We start from the raw sequence: 25,778 nt of genomic DNA, 5'->3' as shown, positions 1-25,778 counted from the left end.
CAGGCTTCTTGCCAAGCAGGGAGCCCGATGTGGGGTTCAATCCCAGGACTCTGGGATCATGACCTGAGCAGAAGGCAGACACTTAACATCTGAGCCACCCAGGTGCCATGCCATCTTATTATTATTTTAATTCATACTTTAATTATTAGAAGGATTGATCATCTTTTCACTTATTGGACTTTTTATTTCTTCTGGAAGCTTCCCATTTACATATTCTGTGGGTCAAATTAATCTCTTGCAAAGTCCACCCAGCTCAACCAATCAATCAAACATACATGGTATTATACTGACCTCTATATAGTCACTGACCTCTCAAAAATGACAGCTTAAATACGAGGGAACACAATCACACTGTCATTATCAAGGTATAACAGCCACCTTGGTTTATTTCCCAGATAGGCAGTCCATGAATTTAGCTTCAGTCCATGAAATGCTACAATCCATGAATTTAGCTTCCAAGATCTCTGTAAGGAACATGCCTAATTTTAAGATTCATGGTATCCAGAGAAGCTAAAGGTATCATTTCCAAACAGGTATTAATGCTTTATTTACAACCTTCCTAGTTTGGTTATATTTCATTTATCAGGGGTCAATTTTACTGTAAAAAATGTTGGGGGCGCCTGGGCGTCTGCCTTCAGCTCAGGTCGATCCCAGCCTCCTGGGATGGAGCCGCACAACAGGCTCCCTGCTCAACGGGAAGCCTTCTTCTCCCTCTCCCACTCCCCGGGCTTGTATTCCCTCTCTCACTGTCTCTCTCTGTGTCAAATACATGAAATCTTACAAAACGAAAAAAAGAAATGTTGCCTGCTAATACTACTGATGTTCCAACCTAGCTGATTTCCAAAAGAATAGTAGGCATACCTTGTTCTATTGTGCCTTACTTTACTGCTCTTTACAGATATTGCATTTTTTACAAATAGGTTTGTGGAAACCCTATATCAACCAAGTCTACTGGCACCATTTTCCCAACAGCATTTGTGTACTTCATGTCTCTCTGTTACATTCCAGTAATTCTCAAACTATTTCAAACTTTTTCATTATGCTATATTTGTTATGGTGATCTTTGATCTTTAATGTCACTACTATAATGGTTTGGGACCCCCAAAACCATACCCATAACAAGACAATGAACTTAATCGATAAATACTGTGTGTGTCCTGATCGCTGTAGCAACTGGTCATTCCTCCATCTCTCCTTTTCCTCGGTCCTCCCTATTCTCTGAGACATAACAATATTGAAGTTAAACATCTTAATAATCTGCAATGGCTTCTATAATTGTTTAACCAAAAGGAAGAGTAGCATTTTTCTCAGATTATTATTTTTTTAAGATTTTATGTATTTATTTGACAGAGAAAGAGAGAGAGAGATCACAAGTAGACAGAGAGGCAGGCAGAGACAGAGGGGGAATCAGGCTCCCTGTTAAGCAGAGAGCCCAATGCAGGGTTCAATCCCAGGACCCTGAGATCATGACCTGAGCCAATGGCAGAGGCTTAACCCACTGAGCCATCCAGGCGTTCCCTCAGATTTTTTTTTTTTTAAGATTTTACTTATTTTAGAGAGAGACAGTGAGAGAGAGCGCAAGTGGGGAGGAGAGGAAGAAGCAGGCTCCCCACTGAGTTCAACCCCAGGACACTGGGATCATGACCTCTGCGGAAGGCAGATGCTGAACAAATTGAGCCACTGAGACACCCCTGTTTCTCACTTTATTTATTTTTTATTTTTAAAGATTTTATTTATTTATTTATTTGACAGAGAGACACACACACAACACAAGCAGGGGAGTGGGAGAGGGAAAAGCAGGCTCCCTGATGAGCAGGAAGCCTGATGTAGGGCTTAATCCCAGGACCCTGGGATGGTGACCTGAGCAGAAGGCAGACACTTAATGACTGAGCAACCCAGGCACCAGTTTTTCACTTTAAACTAAAAGCCAGAAATGGTTAAGCTTAGTGAGGAAGGCATGTCAAAAGCCAAGACAGGTCAAAAGCTTGGCCTCTTATATCAGTTAGCAAAGTTGTGAGTGCAAAGAAAAAGTTCTTAAAGGAAATTAGAAAAGCTATTCCAGTGAACACAAAAATGATAAGTGAAACAACCTTACTGCTGATAGAGCTTCAGTGATCTAAATAGAAGATTAAACTAACCACAACAATGCCTTAAGACAAAACCTAATCAACTCTTCAATTCTATGAAGATTGAGAGCAATGAGGATGCTATAGCAGGACACTTTGAAGCTAGCAGAAGTTGGTTCATGAGATTTAAGAAAAGAAGCCATCTCCATAACATAAAAGTACAAGGTAAAGCAGTAAGTGTTGATGTAGAAAAGCTGCAGCAAGTTACTCGTAAGATCTAGCTATGATAATTAATGGTAGCTACACGAAACAACAGATTTTCAATATAGATGAAGCAGCCTTTTATTGAAAGAAGATGCTGTCTAGCACTTTCCTAGTTAGAGAGGAGAAGTCAATGCTTGGCTTTAAAGCTTCAAAAGACAGGCTAACTTTCAGGAGCATCTGGGTGGCTTAGTTGGTTAAGCATCTGCCTCTTGCACGGTCATGATCCCAGGGTCCTGGGACTGAGGCCCCTGTCAGGTTCTCTGTTCACTGAGCAACTTGCTCCTACCTCTTCCTCTGCACCTCTCCCTTCACATATCTTCCCACCTACCGTGCCCCAGCTCATGCTCTCTCACTCTCGTGCTCTCAAATAAATAAATAAATAAATAAACTCTTCAATTAAAAAAAAGGGGGACGCCTGGGTGGCTCAGTCAGTTAAGCCTCTGCCTTGATCTCAGGGTCCTGGTACTGCCCTGCATTGGGCTCTCTGCTTGGTGGGGAGCCTGTTTCCCCCTTCTCTGTCTGCCTCTCTGCCTACTTATGATCTCTCTCTCTCTGTCAAATAAATTTAAAAAATATTAACAAAAATAAAATAAAATAAAAGGACTGGCCAACTTTCTTGTTAGGGGCTAATGCAGCTGTTGACTTTAAGTTGAAGCCAATACTCACTTACTTTCAGAAAAAAATCTAGGACCCTTAAGAATCATGCCCATAAGTCTACTCTGCCTGTGCTCTAGAAATGAAAAAAAGAGAGAGAGAGAGAGAGAAAGAAAGAAAAAAAGCTTGCTTGAATGACAGCACATCTGTTTACAACATGGTTTACTGAGTAATTTTAAACCATTGTTGAGACCTGCTGCTCAGACAAAAAGATTCCTTTCAAAATATTACTACTGCTCATTGACAATGTACTGGGTCACCCAAGAGCTCTGATAGAAATACACAATGAGACCAATATTGTTTTCCTGCCTGCTAACACAATATCCATTCTGCATCCCATGGGATCAAGGAGTAATTTAGACTTTCAAGTTTTATTATTTAATACATTTCATAAGGCTATAACTGTCACAGATAGTAATGTCTCTGACTGATCTAGGTAAAGTAAATTGAAAACCTCTGGAAAACATTCATCATTCTAGTAACATTAAGAACATTTGTGATTCTTTGGAAGAGGTCAAAATATGGGGTTTGGGGAGGGATAGGGTGGTTGTGTGTTGGACACTGGGGAGGGTATGTGCTGTGGTGAGTGCTGTAAATTGTGTAAGACTGAGGATTCACAGACCTGTACCCCTGAGGCAAATAATACATTATATGTTAATAAGATAATATTTTTAAAAATCAACATTAACAGGAGTTTGGAAGAAGCTGATTCCAACCCGCATGTATGACTTTGAGGTATTTAAAACTTCAGTGGAGCTGTTGGGGCGCCTGGGTGGCTCAGTGGGTTAAGCCGCTGCCTTCGGCTCAGGTCATGATCTCAGGGTCCTGGGATCGAGTCCCGCATTGGGCTCTCTGCTCAGCACGGAGCCTGCTTCCCTCTCTCTCTCTCTCTCTCTCTGCCTGCCTCTCCATCTACTTGTGATTTCTCTCTGTCAAATAAATAAATAAAATCTTTAAATAAATAAATAAATAAATAAAACTTCAGTGGAGGAAGTACTTCAGATGTGGTGGAAATTGGGAGAGAACTAGAAGTGGAGCCTGAAGATGAGACTAAATTTCTGCAATCTCATGATCAGACTTTAGAGGATGTGTGCTCCAAAGTATAATATAATGACTGCCACACTGTAAACAATAAGTTTTCATCGAATAACTCTGAGTTCCTTTACCCAAGGCCATAAGCAGATGAAAGTTTAGATTTTAGGAAAAAATCTTAAAGGAAGATCCCTAAAACCTTCCCACCATTACTATGACAAACATATAAGAGAAGTGATGATCTATAGTAGGGAGTGGTGTCCTTTAAATTACATGCCTATTCAACACTGGCAGTTTTAAGAAGCAATAGGTATCCATTATATACAATGGAATATGATTCACCCACAAAAAAAAAAAAATGAAATCTTCCATTTGCAACAACATGGATGGATCTAGAGAATATTATGCTAAGTGATATAAAGAAAGAAAAATACCATATGATTTCACTCATATGTGGAATTTAAGAAACAAAACAAAAGAGCAAAGAGAGAGACCCCAAGAAACAGACTTTTAATTAGAGAATTGATGGTTACCAGAGGGGAGGGAGTTGGGGGCTTGGGTAAAATAAGTGATGGGGATTAAGGACTACGCTTGTCATGATGAACACCAGGTGATGTATGGAAGTGTTGAATCACTATATAGTACACCTGAAACTAATAACACTGTATGTTAACTAACTGGAATTAAAATTAAAACTTAAAAAAAAAAAAAAAAAAAGTAATTTCATTTAAGCCCAGTAGAGGGAACCAAGATGTCATCGTATCTGACTGATTCCTCCACCCTCCCACTAGATATGTAAACATTCTAAATTTGACACTTCTCTCAGCTTTCAAATTTAAAAATCTGTAAAATCCTGAGAGCATTGTTGTTAACAACCTTGATGATTATGACTAATATTAACATTCTTCAATATCAAATAGGGGTGACTAATTATAAATTTATCATCCTTTGGCGCACCTGGGCTGCTGAAATGGTTAAGCATTTGCCTTTAGCTCAGGGCATGATCTCCAGATCCTGGGATCAAGCCCCATGTCAGGCTCCCAGATTGGTGGGGAGTCTGTTTCTCTCCCTCTCCCTATGCCTCTTCCACTGCTTGTGCTCTTTCTCTCTCTCTCTTTCTCTCTCAAATAAATAAATAAAATCTTTTTAAAAATAAAATAAAATAAATTTATCATCCTAACTACTTGTAGTCTTTTGAGACACTCACAACTCATCAAATCCATTATCCTTATTCTCCTAATATCCCAGTGAGGCAAACAGTTACAGAATGACTACCATGTATAAAGAAGAATTTATAATAGGGAAGATGAGTAAGAACCATCTATTCAACCTTATATTTGTATAATGCCTTATAACTTAAAAGTACTTTTACATATATACTGACATATGATCTTATTTTTGTGATAAAAAAACAAAACTAGTACTTTAAGATGACTTATTTAAGGTCTGTTAAACAGCAGAAGCAAGCTCACTGCTATTATTAAATTAGTAAAAAACCAATGTAAGAACTTATTTGCCCCAAATATCTCCTACACCAATCTAAAACAGATCCAAAAGATAACTCCAGAATCTCAATTTTCAACCAGACCCTTTTTTTTTTTATTGAATCCTGAAACTAAACAAGATTTTAATAGCTTATTTAGTTCACTCATTTACAAAATGAAGATACCTAAATTTAAAATGTGGTTTTCTACTTTTTTTTGTCTTGAAAAGACAGCAGCTCAAACTTACCATAGAAAATAGAAATATAGTACAATCTAGTATAAAAATACTCTCAGATGGGATTTTTGAACAAATTCATTCTTGTCTCTGTAGATAAGAACACATTCTCTGAGCAACAAAAAATAAGGTAAGAGAATTATACTCTAAAGTAGATTCTAGATGTCCCAAAACACTTAACAGTTTGGGTAAAGCTACTTCTGTTACATGGACCAAGGATACAAGGGATTTTTGCTATTGTTGTTAAAAGTATTTACTCTTAACAAAGGCGAGTGATCATGACACAAATCTGTTCTGTCACAGATCAGACATGGTGCCATGGCATTAATCAGATGTTGGTTAGTACACCATGGCTAAAAGAGATAGCAGCTAAAGTGGGCTAGCATCAGAAATCTACCCATAGAAAAGGGCTTAGGGCCTTTAAGCATGAAATTAAATCCAGAGAAGTCAGCTATCAATTAGCAAAAGTTTATTTGAGGTCCCATTATATTTAAACCAGATCCTAAAAATCACAATAATAATGTCACACAAACCACCAGCCACTGTAAAATTTAGGCTTGGAGTTAGGTAGGCTAAGTCCAAAAGGTCAGAGAGGCAGTGAGAATGTATTAACAAGCAAATATCATGAAGTAAAATCCTAGATAAGAGAATATTTTTAATAGACTGCTTTTTACCAGACAAATTCAGAAGGTAACAGATCAGTAAATATGGGGAGGAAACAAAAGGCCTGCAGGTGAATTCTGTTCCTAAGATGATATCCTATTTACCTCCAAAAATAACAAGAACAGCAATAATTCACACTAGGGGCAAGTACTTTGCATTTTTACCAAATTTAGTCTTCATGACAACCCTAAGAATCCCATCATTATTCACATCTTACAAGGGAAACTAAGACTTAGGAAAAATAACTTAGTTAAAAATCATGTAACTAGGGCGCCTGGGTAGCTCAGTGGGTTAAGCCACTGCCTTCGGCTCAGGTCATGATCTCAGGGTCCTGGAATCGAGTCCCGCATTGGGCTCTCTGCTCAGCAGGGAGCCTGCTTCCTCCTCTCTCTCTCTCTCTCTGCCTGCCTCTCTGCCTACTTGTGATCCCTCTCTGTCAAATAAATAAATAAAATCTTTTTTAAAAAAATCATACAGCTAATAGGTACCAGAGCTGGGATTTAAACCCAGATCTGTTTGACTCCAAACTCTATGCTTTAACCCCAAGCCATGATTTTCATGTTGTCTGCAATCCAAACTGGTATCTCTAAAGTATGTGACCAGCATACTCTTCTAGGAAATGAAACATGGTTCATTCACGAAGAAAAAGTGACTGCTGACACTTCAAAATAAACACTAGAATAGCCCAAAGTCTGGCACTGTCATTTTCCCTTATCTTATTTCTCTATCACAGTTATCTCTGATCAACAAAAATACTAGCACAGCAATAATCCTAGACCCTTTTAGAAAAAGCAAGGAATTTGTTCCTGATCCCAAGATTGATCAGGGGGACAATCATATACAAATTAATCTTCTTGGTATAGATCTAATCATCTAACAGAATTAAAAATTCTCAGCATCTTAGACTATGGATCAGATTCCATCTTTCAGACCCAAATGCTATATGCCAGACAAAACCTTCAGATTCCAATGTTATGGTGGCATGGTAAAATCTATTTATTGGTTGGCTGAGTTTACTAAAAAGAGAGCACTTAGAAAATCTCCCATCTTAATTTATTAATCAAAGAATGGAATTATTTCTTTTTTTTTTTTTTTAAAGATTTTATTTATTTGTCAGAGAGAGCGAGCGAGAGCGAGCACAGGCAGACAGAGTGGCAGGCAGGGTCAGAGGGAGAAGCAGGCTCCCTGCGGAGCAAGGAGCCCGATGTGGGACTCGATCCCAGGGCGCTGGGATCATGACCTGAGCCGAAGACAGCTGCTTAACCAACTGAGCCACCCAGGCGTCCCGTGGAATGGAATTATTTCTGATGGCCTAGTTCTCAAACTCACTTTGCTTCTCAGATAAGTTCCAGAACAAATGACTGGCTCTTAGTAAATTATTTCTTCTGTTCCAGTTCACTGAAGACACATAAAAGCACCAGAGCTGCAGTGAGCCAGTGTTCATTCCTGACCAGCTCTGGGTCTCCTACAAAACTCTTTTCATTATCTAAATCAGGCAAGAACTCAGTAACTCCAGACACATAATAAAGTAATAACACAAGAGGTGAATAAGCCTGATTCTAATTTGCATCCCACACCCACCCAATGGAGGAGGAAAAGCTCAAAACAAAACAAAAATCCACATGTCCTGAAGCTTTAACATCTGAAACCTGGAAAGAGCTATGAAGGCCTATATAGTGCAGTAATTTCCAAGTGCTAGTTCAAAAATTAGTGATGATCCCTGACAAAAGAGGCATTGGTCTAAGAAATATTAAGAAAAAGATAGGGATGTAATTAAATTTTTCATATAGCTAAATCTACTAATTTCAAGAGTCCATGTTCTTGGGGCACCTGGGTGGCTCAGTGGGTTAAAACCTCTGCCTTCGGCTCAGGTCATGATCCTAGGGTCCTGGGATCAAGCCCCGAATTCTATCCAGCTCTCTGCTCAGCGGGGAGCCTGCTTCCGCCTCTCTCTGCCTGCCTCTCTGCCTACTCTATCTTGGTCAAATAAATAAATAAAATCTTTGAAAAAATAAAATAAAAATAAAGAGTCCATGGTCCCGTCTGAGACTATTTTGCCTAGTTTTTTAGTATGAATTGTTATTCCTTTTGTGAAATTAGGTAGTATTTGCTTAAAAGTATTCCTAATTTAGCAAAATAGCAACAGTATGAAAACTCACATTTTTCTCTTTAGTTTTACTCATTTGTGAAACTCTGAAGTCCAGGAATCTGTGAACCACTTATCTGGTGTATCACCTGGAAATCCATTTCACATGGATGAAAATTACACATACATTTGACAGGGAAACACCAAACTGACCCTAATGATTTATTCCTGCATAATACTCCTCAAGGTTTCTACCCATACTATTTTCCTACTACTGCTTAAGCCCATTTTCTTTCATTCTGCTTCAGTGGAATTAATTAATAACTACTAAATATTTTCTAAAAATCTTGGCACTTGTTTTCAAAAAATTTTTTTCTCAAAGGATCTCGCTTGGGGCCCAAGTGGCTCAGTGGGTTAAAGCCTCTGCCTTCGGCTCAGGTCATGATCCCAGAGTCCTGGAATCAAGACCCACATCAGGCTCGGCAGGGAGCCTGCTTCCCACTCTCTCTGCCTACTTGTGATCTCTGTCTGTCAAAGAAATAAATAAAAAATCCTAAAAAAAAAATAAATAAAAGGATCTCACTGTTCAAAGAATGAAACTGGAAATTTAAATTAAGGAACCTGAATATCTTGTTTGTTTAGATCAGGTGACAAGTCCTTTCCTTACTATGACTCTTGGAAAATCTAGGACCTCTCATCTGCTTGTGCAAATAAGGAGTGCCCCACCTCCACCCACTCCTAGTGTTTTTCTCAAGAACCAATTACAGGGGAACGAGAGACATTAATCTCAGCTGGTTTAACTGTGAAAGTTAGGGGTAGAAAAGGGACTGAACTTTTACTTTTCATTTGTAAACCCCAGGTATGCAAAAACATGTGTTTTAATTTTTATTAAGAACATGTATTAATTTTATAAATTATAATAAATCTTTATGTAGAAAAGCAAAAAAAACAATTTTCCATTTTTAAGGAAAGAATGTATTTTTTAGTCTCCAGGTCTCTAAAGAGTTATTGAACTTGGAACCAGGATTCTCCAGTAACACAGAGAGACATAAAAGAGCCAATTTGGGTTTGCTCTTGACATAATAAATACATGTTTGGTATCTGCCCCCTTAGTTCCTGACACAGCGCTCCTAAAACCCTTGGAATTTTCTGAGTGATGAGAATGATAGGAGAATCTCACACAGAGCTCCTAAATCCCTTGAGATTTCCTACGTCATAGGAGCACCTTTTGTTCTAATGAGATGATACTTGGTGGGCTCCTGGATAGCTGGTTACCAGAAAGATCAAACTGTGACTTGAGACTTAGAACTTTCAGCCCTACATCTCCAGGGTGAGGAGAGAGGCTAGAGACTGAATTAATAATTGATCATGCCTACAAGATGAAGCCTCCATAAAAAACTCTAAACAAGATTCGGAAAGCTTCTGGGCTGGTAAACACATCCAGCTCCACAGGGACCGAAGCTCCTGCATTCAGGATCCTTTTGGACTTCTGTATCCGTTTATCTGGCTATTCATCTGTTATCCTTAATTATATCCAACTAGCAATAATAATTGTCGTAAAAATCAAATGACTTCCTCAAAATCATACGAAGTCTCAACAGCAAAACAATGCAGTAATAATTGTCATTTCTGATACACCTGCTAATGGAAACATCTTCTAATGGATGTACAAAATAAATAAAGATAGAGTATAGAAGTCCACATACGCAGTTCATAGTTATGGCAGCTTGATGTTGAGCGTATTCCTGGGGAAAGAGCTTGGTGGTCGCTGGCTGGGGAACGCACTGCCTCTATAATGGCTTGCTGCAAAACAAACACTGGATGCTATTTTTGCTTTTTTGCCTTTTTCCACAAAAGCCAAAATCCTCCTTGGATTTCTTTTGGTTTGTAAGGACAGGTATTCATGTAGGTCTTTCTTTCTTTCTTTCTTTTTTAATTTTATTTATTTATTTGAGAGAGAGAGTGAGAGAGGGAACACAAGCAGGGGCAGTGAGAGGGAGAAGCAGGCTTTCCAGCAGAGCAAGGAGCCTGATGTGGGGCTTGATCCCAGCATCCTGGGATCATGAACTGAGCCCAAGGCAGACGCTTAACTGAGCCACCCAGGTGCCCCTCATGTAGGTCTTTCTTAAAAGCAAAGAGGTATAACACAAACTATTGACAAGTCAGGGATACCTATGTCTCATTCTCTCCTTAAGTTGAATAAATGGACCAACTGACTATTCAAATGAATTGTGTGTTCCAACATAAAGAAAAGGCCCAAGTTAAATAGCAATTTTTTCCCCTCCAAGCTGACAGAGTTGATCAGGAGGGAAGACAACAGGGAATATTAAAACATTAATCTGAAATAGTCTAGACATTTTTCTACTCTAAAGAATAACTTAAATATTTATTGAGAATTATTTAAATAATATATTCCCCTAAAAGCTCCAAGTTAACCCTGAATATCCAAACACTGAAGTTTTTTAGTGGCACCTGGGTGGCTCAGTGGGTTAAGCCTCTGTCTTCAGCTCAGGTAACGATCTTAGGGTCCTGGGATTAAGCCCCGCATCAGGCTCTCTCCTCAGCAGGGAGTCTGCTTCCCCCTCTGCTTCTCTGCCTACTTGTGATTTATTCTCTCTGTCAAATAAATAAATAAAATCTTAAAAAATAACAAAAACAACAACAAAACGCTGAAGTTCTTTGAGCATATTCTTAGTCCCAAGCTTTACTTATGAATTTCTATGGCCAAGATGGAATAACAAGAACTCAATTCACCTTTCCGGCAAACAAACAAAAAAGACAGTTAAAACATTTCAAACAAGAGTTTCAAGACACAAGACATCAGATAACAAAGTCAGTGATCTCTGAAACATGGAAACATGAGATAAGCCACAGAACTACCTCAGCTTTCTTTCTTTTCTTTTTTTAAGATCTATTTATTTGAGAGAGAGAGAGCATGCCCATGAGGGAGGGCAGGGCAGAGGGGTAAAGAGAAAATTTCAAGCAGATCCAACACTGAGCACAGAGCCAGATGTGGGGCTTGATCTCACAGCCCTGAGATCATGACCTGAGCCAAATTAAGAGTTGGCCACTTAACCAACAGAGCCACCAGACACCCCTACCTCAGCTTACTTTTTTAAAATTTTATTTTATTTATTTATTTACGAGAGAGAGAGAAAGTGAGAGAGAGAGAGAGAGAGCACAAGAAGGGGTAGGGACAGAGGGAGAAGCAGACTCACCACTGAGGAGGGAGCCCAATGCAGGACTTGATCCCAAGACTCCGGGATCATGACCTGAGCCAAAGGTCACTCAATCAACTGAGCCACCCAGGCATCATCAGCTTATTTTATAATATATATATACATACAAACACACACACACAAATTTTTATATATAACATATATAAACATATATAAGAACATATATATAAATAATATATACACACATATATAAATTTTTATACATAAACATATATAAAACATATAAACATAAAATTTATATATAAACATATAAAAGTTTATATATTTGTGTGTATATATTATGTATGTATGTATTTATTTATTTTGGTCAGAGAGAGAAAGAGAGAGGATAAACAGAGAGAGCAGCAGGCAGAGGGAGAAGACTCCGGGCTGAGCAGGGAGCCTGATGCGGGACTGAATCCCAGCATCCTGAGATCATGACCTGAGCCAAAGGCAGATATTTAACCAACTGAGCCACCCAGGCATACCTCAGCTTACTTTCTAAAGAGTTTCCATGCTATAGTACAGGAAGACAAAACTAAGGGAGGGCTTGGCAAACTCTGAGTTGAGGAGTTAGAAATGAGAATCCAGGAAGATTAAGGCTGCTAGAGTTCATAGAACAGAGTTCTGGAGAGGAAAGAGCTGCTCAGAGCACCCTGGATATTTGCAGATCTTCCTGGAGTATTCAGCAAAGTACTGATTGATGTGTGTGCGTGTCAGGGAATTATCCAAAGCTGAAAGAACTATCTAAAAGTATTACAGAATAGTACCTAGAGTTCACACAGGCCCAAAAGTAGTTCCTACCACCAAGATATCAAAAAACTGGTAATTCAACAGGATATAAAGTAGAGTGCTCGGGAAGGTCTTGGCTCAGTTGTGAGAAATAATTAGCCTGAGACTGAGCATCACTCCAGAACTAACTAAAAAAATCATAAAAGGAAGATCTGAGAGATTCAAACTATTTCTAAGTAAATTATCTGCACCTAAGGATAAAATACAAGAATGGTTGTAGGTATACAGAAATATCTAGTACACCCCAAATATAAAATTCACAGTGCCTGACATCCAATAAAAGATGCAAAGAGGGAGTAAAACATGATCCATACAGAGAAGAATAATCAATCAACTGAAACTACCCAAAACTGAAACAAATATTAGAATTAACAGTAAAAGACAATAAAATAGTTATTATATTCTATCTCATATTTTTAATAAGTAGAAACATGGAAGGTATTTTTAAAGACCTTATTTGAGCTGTTAAAGATAAAAACTACAATGGAGGAAATAAAAATATATACAGATTAGACACTACAGAAGAAATGACTAATGAATCTGAAAGTATAACAAAGGAAAATATTCAAAATGAAAAACAAAGCCAAAAGACAAACAAACAAACAAAAATCCAAAAACTGAAAAAGCATGAGTGAACTATGGGAAAGCTTCAAGTACCATTATATATAGGTAATAGGATGCTGAAAGGAGTGCAAGTAGTGGGGAAAAGGGAAACAGACAACATATTTGAAAGAAATGATGAACAAAAGCTCTCCAAATTTGATCAAGACTATAAACTCATAGATACAAAAGCTCAATTAATCCCAAGGAAAAGAAATACGAAGCAAATGACACCAAGGCCCATCATAATCAAATTATTCATTTTTTAAAAGATTTTATTTATTTATTTGTCAGAGAGAGAGTCCACATGCACAAGCGGGGGGAGCAGCAGGTAGAGGGAGAAGCAGACTCCTTGCTAAGCAAAGAGTCTGATGTGGGACTGGATTCTAGGACTCTGGGATCATGACCTGAGCTGAAGGCAGATGCTTAACCAGCTGAGCCATCCAGGTGTCCCAAATTATTCATTTTTAAGACAAAATCTTAAAAGCAGCCAGAAGAAAAAAGATGCAGAGAGGAACAAAGATATAGTATCAGATTTCTTAAAGGAAACTGTTCAAGCAAAAAGACAGTGAAGAAATATGTTAAAGTACCAAAATTTTCTCAATCCACAAATCTATACCCAGCAAATATACTCTCAAAAACAAAGGCAAAATAGACATTTTCAAACACACAAAAGCAGACCCACAACATAAGAAATGTTAATGAGTATGCCTCAGGCAGAAGATAAATGGTATCACACAAAAATCTGATTTTACCCAAAAGAATGAAAAACATTGGGAATAATAAGTGTAAAATATTTTTTTTATTATTTAAATCTCTGTAATGATAATTAACTGAGCAAATATAAAAATATATTGTGAGCTTTACAGTATACATATAAGCATAAAGGCCAGGAGAGGAGAAATTAAAGTATTACATTGTAAGATTGTCACCCTACATGTGAAGAGAGATGATTATTACTTCAACTATGATAAGTTAAAATGTATACTATGAGCCCTAACATAACCACTAAAGTAACACAACAAAGGGTTTTAGCTAATAAGCCAACAAAGGAGATAAAAGGTAATAATAAAAATAGTATATTAGGGGCGCCTGGGTGGCTCAGTGGGTTAAGCCTCTGCCTTCAGCTCAGGTCATGATCTCAGTGTCCTGGGATTGAGCCCCATGTCAGGCTCCCTGCTCGGCGGGAAGCCTGCTTCCCCTGCTCTCTCTGCCTGCCTCTCTGCCTACTTGTGATCTCTCTCTCTCTGTGTCAAATAAATAAATAAAATCTTTAAAATAGATATATATATATATGTATGTATGTATGTATATATATATATGTATATATATATCTATTTTAAAGATTTATATATATATATATATATATATATATCAATCCAAAAAGGGAGAAAAAGGAAGAAAAGGGAAAAAAGAGCAAAACAGAAAACAAAGGGCAAAATGATAGATTCAAATAAAACAGTACAATCAAATTAAGTGTAAGTGACCTAAAAACCACAATTAAAAGGCAGAGATTATTGGACTGGATAAAATACTAAGACCTAAATACATGCTGGTTACAAGAAATGCATTTTAAATAAAAATATACAAATAATTTAAATTTACAAGGAGATAAGAAGATATACCATGTCAATGATAAATGAAAATGAAACAACAAAACAGTAACAAAAGGTGAAATGGATATTTAAATATCAGAAACAAAGTATATTACAGAGCAAAGAAAATTACCAAGGATAAAGGTCATTTCATCATGGCAACTAGTTCATCTAAACAAAAGAATATAAAAATCTTAAATTTCTATACTCCTTGGAAGAGAACTTAAGAATACATGAAGCAAGAACTGATAGAACTAAAATGAGAAATAGATAAACCCACAATTATTAGGAAAATCACTATCTTTCACTAATGAATACAAAAGGTAGACAGAAAAACAGCAAGAATCTAATAGACTTGAAGGTCACTATCAATCAACCTGACGTATCAACAGGTATAGAACATTCCATCCAGTGACAGCAGAGTACATCCTAAAATCCACACATAACCTCAAGGGACCCTGAGATTGTTTTGGCTAAAAAATCTTTTTCTTCTTTTTTAAAAATTTAAATTCAATTAATTAACATTTAATGTATTGTTTCAGAGGCACAGGTCTGTGATTCATCAGTCTTATATGATACCCAGTGTCATTACAACACATACTCTCCACAATGTCCATCACTCAGTTACCCCATCCCTCCACCACACTCCCCTCCAGCAACCCTGAGTTTATTTCCTAAGATTAAGAGTCTTTTATGGTTTGTCTTCCTCTCTGGTTTCATCTTGTTTTATTCTTCCCTCCCTTCCCCTATGAACCTCTGTCTTGTTTCTTAAATTCCATATATCAGTGAGATCATATAATTGTCTTTCTCTGATTGACTTATTTCACTTAGCATAATACCCTCTAGTTCCATCCATTTCGTTTCAAATGGCAAGATTTTTTTTTTTTGATAGCTGCCAAAACAATCTTTAAAAAGAACAAAGTTGGAGGACTCCCACTTCCCAGTTTCAAAACTTAGTACAAAGTAACAGTAACTGAAACGGTGTGATACTGGCTTAAAGACAGACAAATAGAAATAACGGATCAGAATAGAAAGCTTGGAATAAAATGTCACATGTAAGTCATATGATTTTAAACAAGAGTGGCAAGACCATTTAGTGAGGAAAGGACAGTCTTTTTAGCAAATGGTATTTAAAATACTGAATATCAGGCACCTGGGTGACTCAGTGGGTTAAGCCTCTGCCTTCAGCTCAAGTCATAATCCCCCGGTCCTGGGATCAAGCCCATTATCAGGCTCCCTGCTCAGTGGGGAGCCTGCTTCTCCCTCTCTCACCCCCCCTGCTTATGTTCCCTCTCTTGCTGTTTCTCTTTCTGTCAAATAAATAAATAAATAAATAAATAAAATACTGAATATCCACATGCACATGAATGAAGCTAGACACTTACACTATATATAAAAATTAATTTAAAATAGATCAAAGACTTAAACCTAAGAGGTAAAACTATAAAACTCCTAGCAGAAGACAGGGGAAAAGCTTCATGACCCTGGGCTTGACAATGATTTCCTGAATACAAAATCAAAAGCACGGGCAACAAAAGAAACAACATATTGGACTACATCAAAATTAAACAGAGTGAAAGGGCAACCTCTGAAAGAATAGGAGAAAATATTTATAAATCATATATTTGAAAAGGAATTAATATTAATAATACATAAAGAAGCCCTATGAATCAACAACAAATTTAAAAATGGACAAAGAACTTGAATAAACATTTCTTCACAATAGATATATAAGTGGTCAATAAGCATATAAGATATTTAACATCACTAATATCACTGACATTTTTTTAAAAGATTTTATTTACTTATTTGAGAGACAGAGAGAGCAAAAGCAGGGCAGAGGGAGAGGGAGAAGCAGACTCCGTGCTGAGCAAGGAGCAAGGAGCAAGATGTGGGGGCTCTATCCCAGGACCCTGGGATCATAACCTGAGCCGAAGGCAGATGCTTAACTGACTGAGCCACCCAGGTGTCCCTAAACTGTACATTTAAAAATGTCAGGATGTAAATTTTGTTACATGTTTTTAACCCAATTTTTAAAAAATTTAATGATTAAAATAGTCTTATGATATGCACTTTATCACAATTTTTTAAAAAGCTAGGGATGCCTGGGTGGCTGGGTTGGTTAAGCATGGGCTCCAGGTTTCAGCTCAGGTCATGATCTCAGGGTCATGAGATGGAGCCCTGCATCAGGCTCAAGTTGAGCATGGAGACTACTTAGATTCTCTCTCCAGGCACCTGGGTGGCTCAGCTGGTTAAGTAACTGCCTTCAGTTCATGTCATGATCTTTGGGACCTAGGATTGAGCCCCACATCCAGCTCCCTGCTCAGCAGAGAGTCTTCTTCTCCCTCTCCCTCTGCCCTCTCCCTCTGTTTGTGCTCTCTCTCAAATAAAGAAAAATCCATTAAAAAAAAAAAAAGAAAGATTCTCTCTCCCTCTGCCCCTCCCCCACTCACATGCGCTTTCTCTGTCACTAAATAAATAAGAGTAACTAAAAAAGCTAGTGTGTTTTAGCCCTCTTCAGCCCATCCCTCCCATTGATTACAAACAAAAACTCTGGGAAAATATAAAAATTAACTGCTTGAAGACTGAAAAGTAAAAATCAAAAAAAGGAATCAAATATAGAGAAGCTAACTGCACAAAAGTTAAGTTTCCCAAACCTTTCTCTCTTGCTCTCTTATAGCTCTTCCTCAAGTGTACATCCCAATCATAATGCTTCTCAATGAAGGCCCCTGAAACCCTCACAGAAACCTATATTCTAGGCCACATAAACCAAAGAATGTCCCATTTCAGGCAGGAAAGTGTAGGTGGAAACCCAAAAGTGACAGAGCAAGAAAAGCAGATGTCCTAATTCTGTCTATGATGCCATATAAGTCTCAACCTAACCATTGCACTATGCACGCACATGACAGCCCAAAACAGGCATAGCTAAGGCATATGCTTGGCATAGAGAACTTGAACCTAAAAATGATGAAATGAAATTCACTTTCTAGGCCGCCTGGATGGCTCTGTTGGTTAAGTGACTGCTTTCAGCTCAGGTCATGATCCTCGAGTCCCAAGACCAAGTTCCACATCAGGCTCCCTACTCAATAGGGAGTCTGCTTCCCTCTCTGACCCTCCCCCACCCCTGCTCTCTCACTCAAATAAATTTTAAAAATTGTTAAAAAAGGAATTCACATTCTAAACCTAATCAGGTTGACTGTCTGCTAAACAAAAACATTAGCATTCGCCAGAGAATTACAAAAGAACTCCAAGTCTATGATATGTCACAATCACAATGTCCAAGATGAAACCCTAAATTACTTGACACACAAAGAACAAAAATTTGTCACCCGTTATCATGGGAGAAGACGATCAACAAACACCTACTTAGAGATGGCCAGATATTGGAAATATTCAACCAAAAAAAATTTTTTTTAAGATTTGTTTATTTATTTGACAGAGAAAGAGAAACAGCAAGAGAGAGAACACAAGCAGGGGGAGTGGGAGAGGAGAAGCAGGCTGGGAGAAGTGGGAGAAGCAGGCTTCCTGCTGAGCAGGGAGCCTGATGCAGGGCTTGATCCCAGGACCCTGGAATCATGACCTGAGTTGAAGGCAGACACTTAATGACTGAGCCATCCAGGGCCACCAACCAAAATTTTTAAAAGCAACTATTATAATTCATATGCTCCATGAGGTAAAAGAAAACAAACTTGAAAATATTTTGGGGGGTGATGGAAATAGAAATATTTGTTATCTTAGTTGTGGTAATGATTTGTTTTTAATTTTATTTATTTGTTTAACAGAAAGAGAGAGCTCACAAGTAGGCAGAGAAGCAGGCGGCGGGGAGGGGAAGCAGGCTCTCCACTGAGCAGAGAGCCCAATGTGGGACTCAATCCCAGGACCCTGAGATCATGGCCTGAGCTGAAGGCAGAGGCTTAACCCACTGAGCCACTCAGGTGCCCCATGTGGTAGTGATTTGAAAGGGGTATATATATACTAAAAAAGATAAAATTGTACACTTTAAATATTGTTGTGTAGGGGCACCTGAGGTGGTTCAGTTAAGCATCTGACTTTGGCTTGGGTCATGATCTTGGGCTCCTGGGACTGAGCCCCACATCGGGCTCCCTGCTCAGCGGGGGCTCTGCTTCTCTGCTTCTCCCTCTTCCTCTGCCCTCCCCACCCCTGCTCATGTTTTCTCCCTCTCTCAAATAAATAAAATCTTTTAAATAAATCTCATTTATTATATGTATAGCTCAATAAAGTTATAAAAAAACAAAGTAACATTAATCATACCTATGCCAAGCACAAGGTAAATAATATTAATGATCATTTTACAGACTAGGAGACTAAAGTTCAGAAATTATTAAGTATTTGCCTCAGGTTACAAAGTTAACTGGGTCCAGAATTCTATACAGATTTTTTTTCTTACTTCCAAAACTATATTATTTCCTTAGCGGAGAATAGTGTTACTCAATTTATGAGATATTAGGACTGAATAAAGTATGTTTTTATGATGCTAAAATTCTTACGAGATATTTAATATATATTAGTACATGGATTTCATACCACCAATTACATGTATTATTTTCATACTAAATTGAAAGAAATATTCCCTCTAGTAACAAATGTCAAAGGAAACACATAGCAGTGAGTACTGACTGCATTTTTTTTTAAAGATTTTATTTATTTATTTGACAGACAGAGATCACAAGTAGGCAGACAGGCAGGCAGAGAGAGGGAGAGAAGGAAGCAGGCTCCCTGCAGAGCAGAGAGCCCAATGCGGGACTCAATCCCAGGACCCTGAGATCATGACCTGAGCCAAAGGCAGCGGCTTAACCCACTGAGCCACCCAGGCACCACTGATTGCATTTTAACACAGCAAGTCTGAGAAATATAAGAAACATATACAGATGGTACTGTGTGGGTTAATCTACTGATAAAATCTGTGAAAAATCTATAATCTATACATGATAATCTATAGTATTTCCCCATTAAAGCCAATGTTTATTCTTTTTTTTTCCATTTTATTTTATTTTATTTCTTTTCAGGGTCAATGCTTATTATTTTAATAAAAAAAGTAATATTCTCAAAAGCTGTTGTTAAAGAATGTTTTATTACATGGAAGTACACTCATGATATATTGAAAAATAAAAGCAAATTATATGAAGTATTAATGTGTTATTTGTTTTAAAATGCATATATGTACAGAGAAAAAGATTGGAAGCATACATAATATATATAAAATAATATGTGAGTGATTATAGGTGATTTTAATTATCTTTTTGCTTCTCTGAATTTTCCACACTTTCTATAATAAACAAGCAGTGTTTTTTTAGTATATGTGCTGCTGAAGTGAGCACAACAAGCCGTGTTTTTTAAATATGGAAAAAAATTAAGAGCTATTGTTTCAAAGGATAACAATAAACAAAGGGATCCCACTTACCAAGATGGATTATCTTTGTTTTCTATTTAGGTCTAAGTATACCTGTCTTACAAGATACAGTCACAGTCTAGTACTACTCACCTGTCCAACTGCTTGCAAGTTATAGCAAACAACATCCTTATTGGCTACTGAAGTTCCATAAAGAAGTGCCTCAATGAGCCAGCATATCCCCAGGAGAAGGTCAGAGAAGCTCAGATAAAAGAGTGGCCTTATCTGTCAAAGCAACAAGAGCCTCATTTTATAAATGATGTAGCTAGGAAAATAACAATCAATTATTTTTAAGTTTTATCTTTCTAGGAGAAACCTGGGCATCATTTTTCTGGGGTCTCTGTCATTGGTGGACTGTGGGGAATGTAAAGGAATACTCCACGTAGGAAGGAATCTGTAATTTCAACTATCCCAACTATCCTGGAATAAGACTACTCATGGATAGATTAGCATTGACCTTCTTCCTTATAGACACATTCATTCCTCAGATTTAGGGACAAAGGAAAGAATGGAGAGATATGGAATTTTGTGATGGGAGATACACCACAAATAGAAAATTAAAAGTACTCGAGCTGCACGGCCAACATCTTCTAACAATAGGAAATGAGATCATCAGCTGAGTGTTTAGGTATATGGTTAACACTCAAAGAAAATAAAAATGGGTTTTTTAAATCTTAATACAGTTTAACTTGCATTTTTCTCATTCTTTTCTTTATTGAAAAAATTGTAAGATATATTTAAAGTGTGCAATGTGATGATTTGATAGACAAGTACATTGTGAAAGGATTTCCCCAAGTTAACACCTCCATCACCACACACATTTACTTTTTTTTGATAAGAACATTTAAGTTCTACTCTTTTAGCAAATTTCAATTATACAACAGTGTTATCAGATATAGTCACCACATTATCCTCAGACTTTATTCATCTTATTTCATCAATGAAAACTCAGAGTAGGGGGTGCCTGGGTGGCTCAATGGGTTAAGCCTCTACCTTCGGCTCAAGTCATGATCTCAGGGTCCTGGAATCAAGCCCCAAATAGGGCTCTCTGTTCAGCAGGGAGCCTGCTTCCCCCTCTCTCTGCCTGCCTCTCTGCCTACTTGTGATCTCTCTCTCTCTCTTTCTGTCAAATAAATAAATAAAATCTTAAAAAAAAAAAGAAAGAAAACTCAGAGTAGGAAAAAATATTGGTATGAATTTTATATGCTGTTTTTCGATTTCTGACCCTATCAGTGAAGTCTGTCCTTCTTTGTCACTTTCTAGTATTCTTCCCCTTTTGCCCTCCCAACTCCCACTTTTCTAAAAATAGTATTGGTTACCATACAGAGAAAATTATAAAATGTTTATTGAGAGACATCAAAGAAGATCTAGAGTGAAGATAAACACTATGCTCATGGATTGTAAGACCTAAGATTACAAAAATGTAAGTTCTCCCTAAATTGATATATAGATTAAATGCAATCTCAATTGTATCTCAACATATTTTCTTATGGAAGTTGACAAGCTGGCTCTATATCTGATGTAGAAATACAAAATATCAAGACAACCAAGACATTCTTGATAAAAAAGGAGAAAGATTTGTCCTACACATAGCAAAACTTACTATAAAGCTAGAGTGTAGATATTGTGGTACTAGCATAGGGATAAGCAATAGACAAATGAAACAATACAGAGCTCAAACAAACCTAAGCATATATAAAAACTTTTGATACATGATAGAAGAGGCTTTTTAAAAAATAATACTTTTTTTTAAAAAAAAGATTTTATTTATTTATTTGACAGACAGAGATCACAAGTAGGCAGAGAGGCAGGCAGAGAGAGAGAGAGAGAGGAGTTAGCAGGCTCCCCGCAGAGCAGAGAGCCCCATGCGGGGCTCAATTTCAGGACTCTGGGATCATGACCTGAGCCGAAGGCAGAGGCTTTAACTCACTGAGCCACCCAGGTGCCCCCCAAAATACTTATTTATTCAACAGAGAGAGAGACCATAAGCAGGGGGAGCAGCAGAGGGAGAAGGAGAAGCAGACTCCTTGCTGAGCAGGGAGCCCTACTGCAGGGCTCGATCCCAGGACCCCCAAATCACGACCCAAGACAAAGGCAGACATTTAACCATCTGAGTCACCCAGGTGCCCCTAGAAATGGCTTTTTAAGGACATTTTTATTATTATTGGCAAAATTATTATTATTACTGTAGTAATCTCTACACCCATTGTGGAACTCAAACTTACAACCCTGAGGTCAAGATTTGCAGGCTCTGCTGACTGAGCCAGCCAGGCATCCCACAAAGTGGCTTTCTGGATCAAGAAAGAAAGGATAGTCTTTTCAAAACATGATGTTGCAGCATGCCTGGGTGGCTCAGTCGTTAAGTGTCTACCTTTGGCTCAGGTCCTGATCCCAGGGTCCTAGGATCAAGCCCCACTTCTGGCTCCCTGCTCAGCAGAAAGCCTGCTTCTGCCTCTCCTGCTCCCCCTGCTTGTGTTCCCTCTCTGTATCTCTCTCAGTTAAATAAATTAATAAAATCTTAAAAAACAAAACAACCATGATGTTGCAACAACTGGGGTCTATATGGATAAAAATAAAAGTGGACCCCTATACTCTATCTCACACACTCAGAAATGAGTTCCAACTGGTATAAATAACTAAATATGGAAAACAAAACCCATAAAAAAATTTTTTTAGGGTGCCTGAGTGGCTCAGTGGGTTAAGCCGCTGCCTTCGGCTCAGGTCATGATCTCAGGGTCCTGGGATCGAGGCCCGCATCGGGCTCTCTGCTCAACAGGGAGCCTGCTTCCCTCTCTCTCTCTCTCTGCCTGCCTCTCTGCCTACTTGTGATCTCTGTCTGTCAAATAAATAAATAAAATCTTTAAAAAAAAATTTTTTTTTAGATAACAGAGGAGAATGTTTTGACTTCTGGCCAGGGAAACTTTTCCTAAACAAAAGAAAAAGGCTCTAAAAGGAAGTAATTGAAAAATTCAACCAGTGAAAAAATAAAAATATGTCAAAAGACACCACCAAGAAAGTGAAAAGACATGCCACAAAATGGGAGAAGATTATTTGCAGCACATAAAACTAACAAAGGACCGGTATCAAAACAAAATTAAAAACAAAAACTCTTACAAAGCAATTAAAAAAAAAATCTAGTAGAAAAAAATAGGCAAAAGATGTGAACAGGTAATTAAGAGGAAATCCAAATGACCATAAACATATGATAATATGCCTAACATGATTAGTAATCAAGAAAATGAAAAATTAAATCCACAAAATAAATTATACATTCATGGCAAACATTTTTAAAATCTGACAATATCCAGGATTAATGGAAACAAAAAGCAATGAAACCTTTCCTACCCAACTGGCACAACCATTTAGAAAAAGTTTGGCATTATCTAGGAATATGCCTCTCCTATAGCAATTCTATCATTAGGTAAATACACTAAAGAAATGTTTGCATGTGTGCACCAGAAGACACGGACAAGATTAAAGATTATATATAGATATAATATACATATTATATCTATACACCATACAAATATAATATAGATACATAAATTATGATGTGCTCAAAGTAGAGAATGCTCAACATCAGTGAAAATTAAATGAACCAGAGCTTTACACAAGAATAAATCTTACAAATAACACTGACAAAAAACAGCAAATCACAAAGCTATACAAAAATACATACAGTATTAGTCCATTTCCAAAAAACTTCAAAAGTGAGCTGAATTAAATTGTTTAAATACACATACCTTGACAAAACTGTACATAAAAGCAAAGAAATTATGATCACAGAAGTCAGGATAGTGGTTACCTCTAGAGGTGAGGAAGAGAACTGTGACCTAGTAAGGAGCATAGTAGGTTGACCAGTAAGGAGCATTTTGGTACAGACAATTTCTATTTCTTATTCTTACTGGTTATAATCATTCTTTAAAAAAGTGCATACAGGGGCGCCTGGGTGGCTCAGTGGGTTAAGCCGCTGCCTTCGGCTCAGGTTATGATCTCAGGGTCCTGGGATCGAGTCCCGCATCGGGCTCTCTGCTTAGCAGGGAGCCTGCTTCCTCCTCTCTCTCTCTGCCTGCCTCTCTGCCTATTTGTGATCTCTCTCTGTCAAATAAATAAATAAAATCTTTAAAAAAATGCATACAGGTTTTATGCTTTGTAATCCACATCTGATATATATCACAAGAAAAAGTAAATTAAAAAATTTTTAAAGTTATTACCACATACTACCTAATATAAAAACTAATCTCACCTGTACAAAAGGGAATTTTTCTCATACCCCTCTTCCAAATGAGAGGAAAGCTAAGTCAGATGCTATACCTTGCAAGCAGGGGTAAATGGTCAAGTTGCTTTGGCTAACAAAAACAAAAACGAGTGAAATAACATTTTATTTTTTTTTACATTTTAAACTATAATTAATAAATATCAGATATTATTATTATTTTTACCGTATATAGCCTTTGCTCTGGGTAAGCCTACTAAAATTCCAGCCAGATGGCACATTCACAGATTCTACTGGCCCATGACCTCCCACAAGTTTATAACTGTTAATGGGTAAAAAATTAAAAGTGAACACCAAATAAACTCTGGAGGAGAAAGGCAGCCAGGAGGCTTTTGTGAGCAAGAATGCAATTTTATTTATGGTCATTGATTCAATAAATAGCCTTACAGAGAGCACTATTTGCAACTAAAACATAACTAAAGTCTTTGGCAGGGAAATGGAGGATAAAAAGAGATTTATATACTTTCACTCACACTTAGAAAACAGTGAGTTCTAGTAACAGGAGATAAAGAAAACAGTGATTTCTAGTAACAGGAGATAAAGTCAGTCAAATAAACAACAAAAATTAACTGAGCACCTATTGTTGAAGCAAAGAAAAATTTCACCCCGCCTATGTCTATAAAATACTATGTTGAAGGTATAGCCCATGGTTTAAGGAAACTGCAATCAGTGCAGTAATCTGTAATACACATAAAAGCAAAAGACATAGTCCTAAATATGAAAGGTTTTGCTTTTTTTTTTTAATATTTTATTTATTTATTTGACAGAGAGAGATCACAGGTAAGTAGAGAGGCAGGCAGAGAGAGAGAGAGAGAGGGAAGCAGGCTCCCCGCGGAGCAGAGAGCCCAATGCGGGACTCAATCCCAGGACCCTGAGATCACGACCTGAGCCGAAGGCAGCAGCTTAACCCACTGAGCCACCCAGGCGCCCCTGAAAGGTTTTGCTTTAAAAAAAAAACATGCCTAGTGGCACCTGGGTGGCTCAGTCATTAAGCGTCTGCCTTTGGCTCGGGTCCTGATTCCATGGTCCTAGGATTGAGCCCCACATTGGGCTCCCTTCTCAGTGGGAAGTCTGCTTCTCCTTTCCCCATTCCCGTTCCCCCTGCTTGTATTCCTTCTCTAGCGATCTCTCTCTGTGTCAAATAAATAAATAGAAATCTGTAAAAAAAAAAAAAAATTGTTAAAAAAAAAATGCCCAATTCATACCTCATTCAAATCAAGAGCAGGATAAGGGGTAGAACATGCACTGTGGGAAAGGGTTTCCCTGGGGAGATTCTGAGTCCAAGTGGGTTCTGGTGAGTTGAAAGACCTAAAATAGTATTCATATGAATACTCTTCTAAAATCCTGCTTCCCAATATTTCTATTCAAATGAAATCAGGTCACAAACAATATCAAAAGTGATC

The 25,778-nt window shown here is 37.7% G+C and overlaps 1 protein-coding gene across 7 annotated transcripts in view; it reads right to left on the bottom strand.

Annotated features, from left to right (window-relative positions):
* The window catches only part of TMEM116 (transmembrane protein 116), a 75,597-nt gene that overhangs the window by 29,169 nt on the left and 20,650 nt on the right, over nt 1–25,778 (bottom strand). For 5 of the 7 annotated variants that reach the window (XM_059140239.1, XM_059140242.1, XM_059140245.1 and 2 more), the window contains one exon: nt 20,193–20,324. The exons of the other annotated variants lie outside the window; for them this stretch is intronic. In XM_059140239.1, coding sequence (XP_058996222.1) covers nt 20,193–20,324 — 132 coding nt within the window. The remainder of the gene's footprint in view (nt 1–20,192; nt 20,325–25,778) is intronic. 7 annotated transcript variants of the gene reach the window in all.

The sequence above is a fragment of the Mustela lutreola genome, chromosome 11, assembly GCF_030435805.1.
Source record: "Mustela lutreola isolate mMusLut2 chromosome 11, mMusLut2.pri, whole genome shotgun sequence".
Taxonomy (NCBI): Eukaryota; Metazoa; Chordata; class Mammalia; order Carnivora; family Mustelidae; genus Mustela; species Mustela lutreola.
Note: the sequence above shows the minus strand (reverse complement) of the source record. Positions and strands in the feature narration are given on the sequence as shown.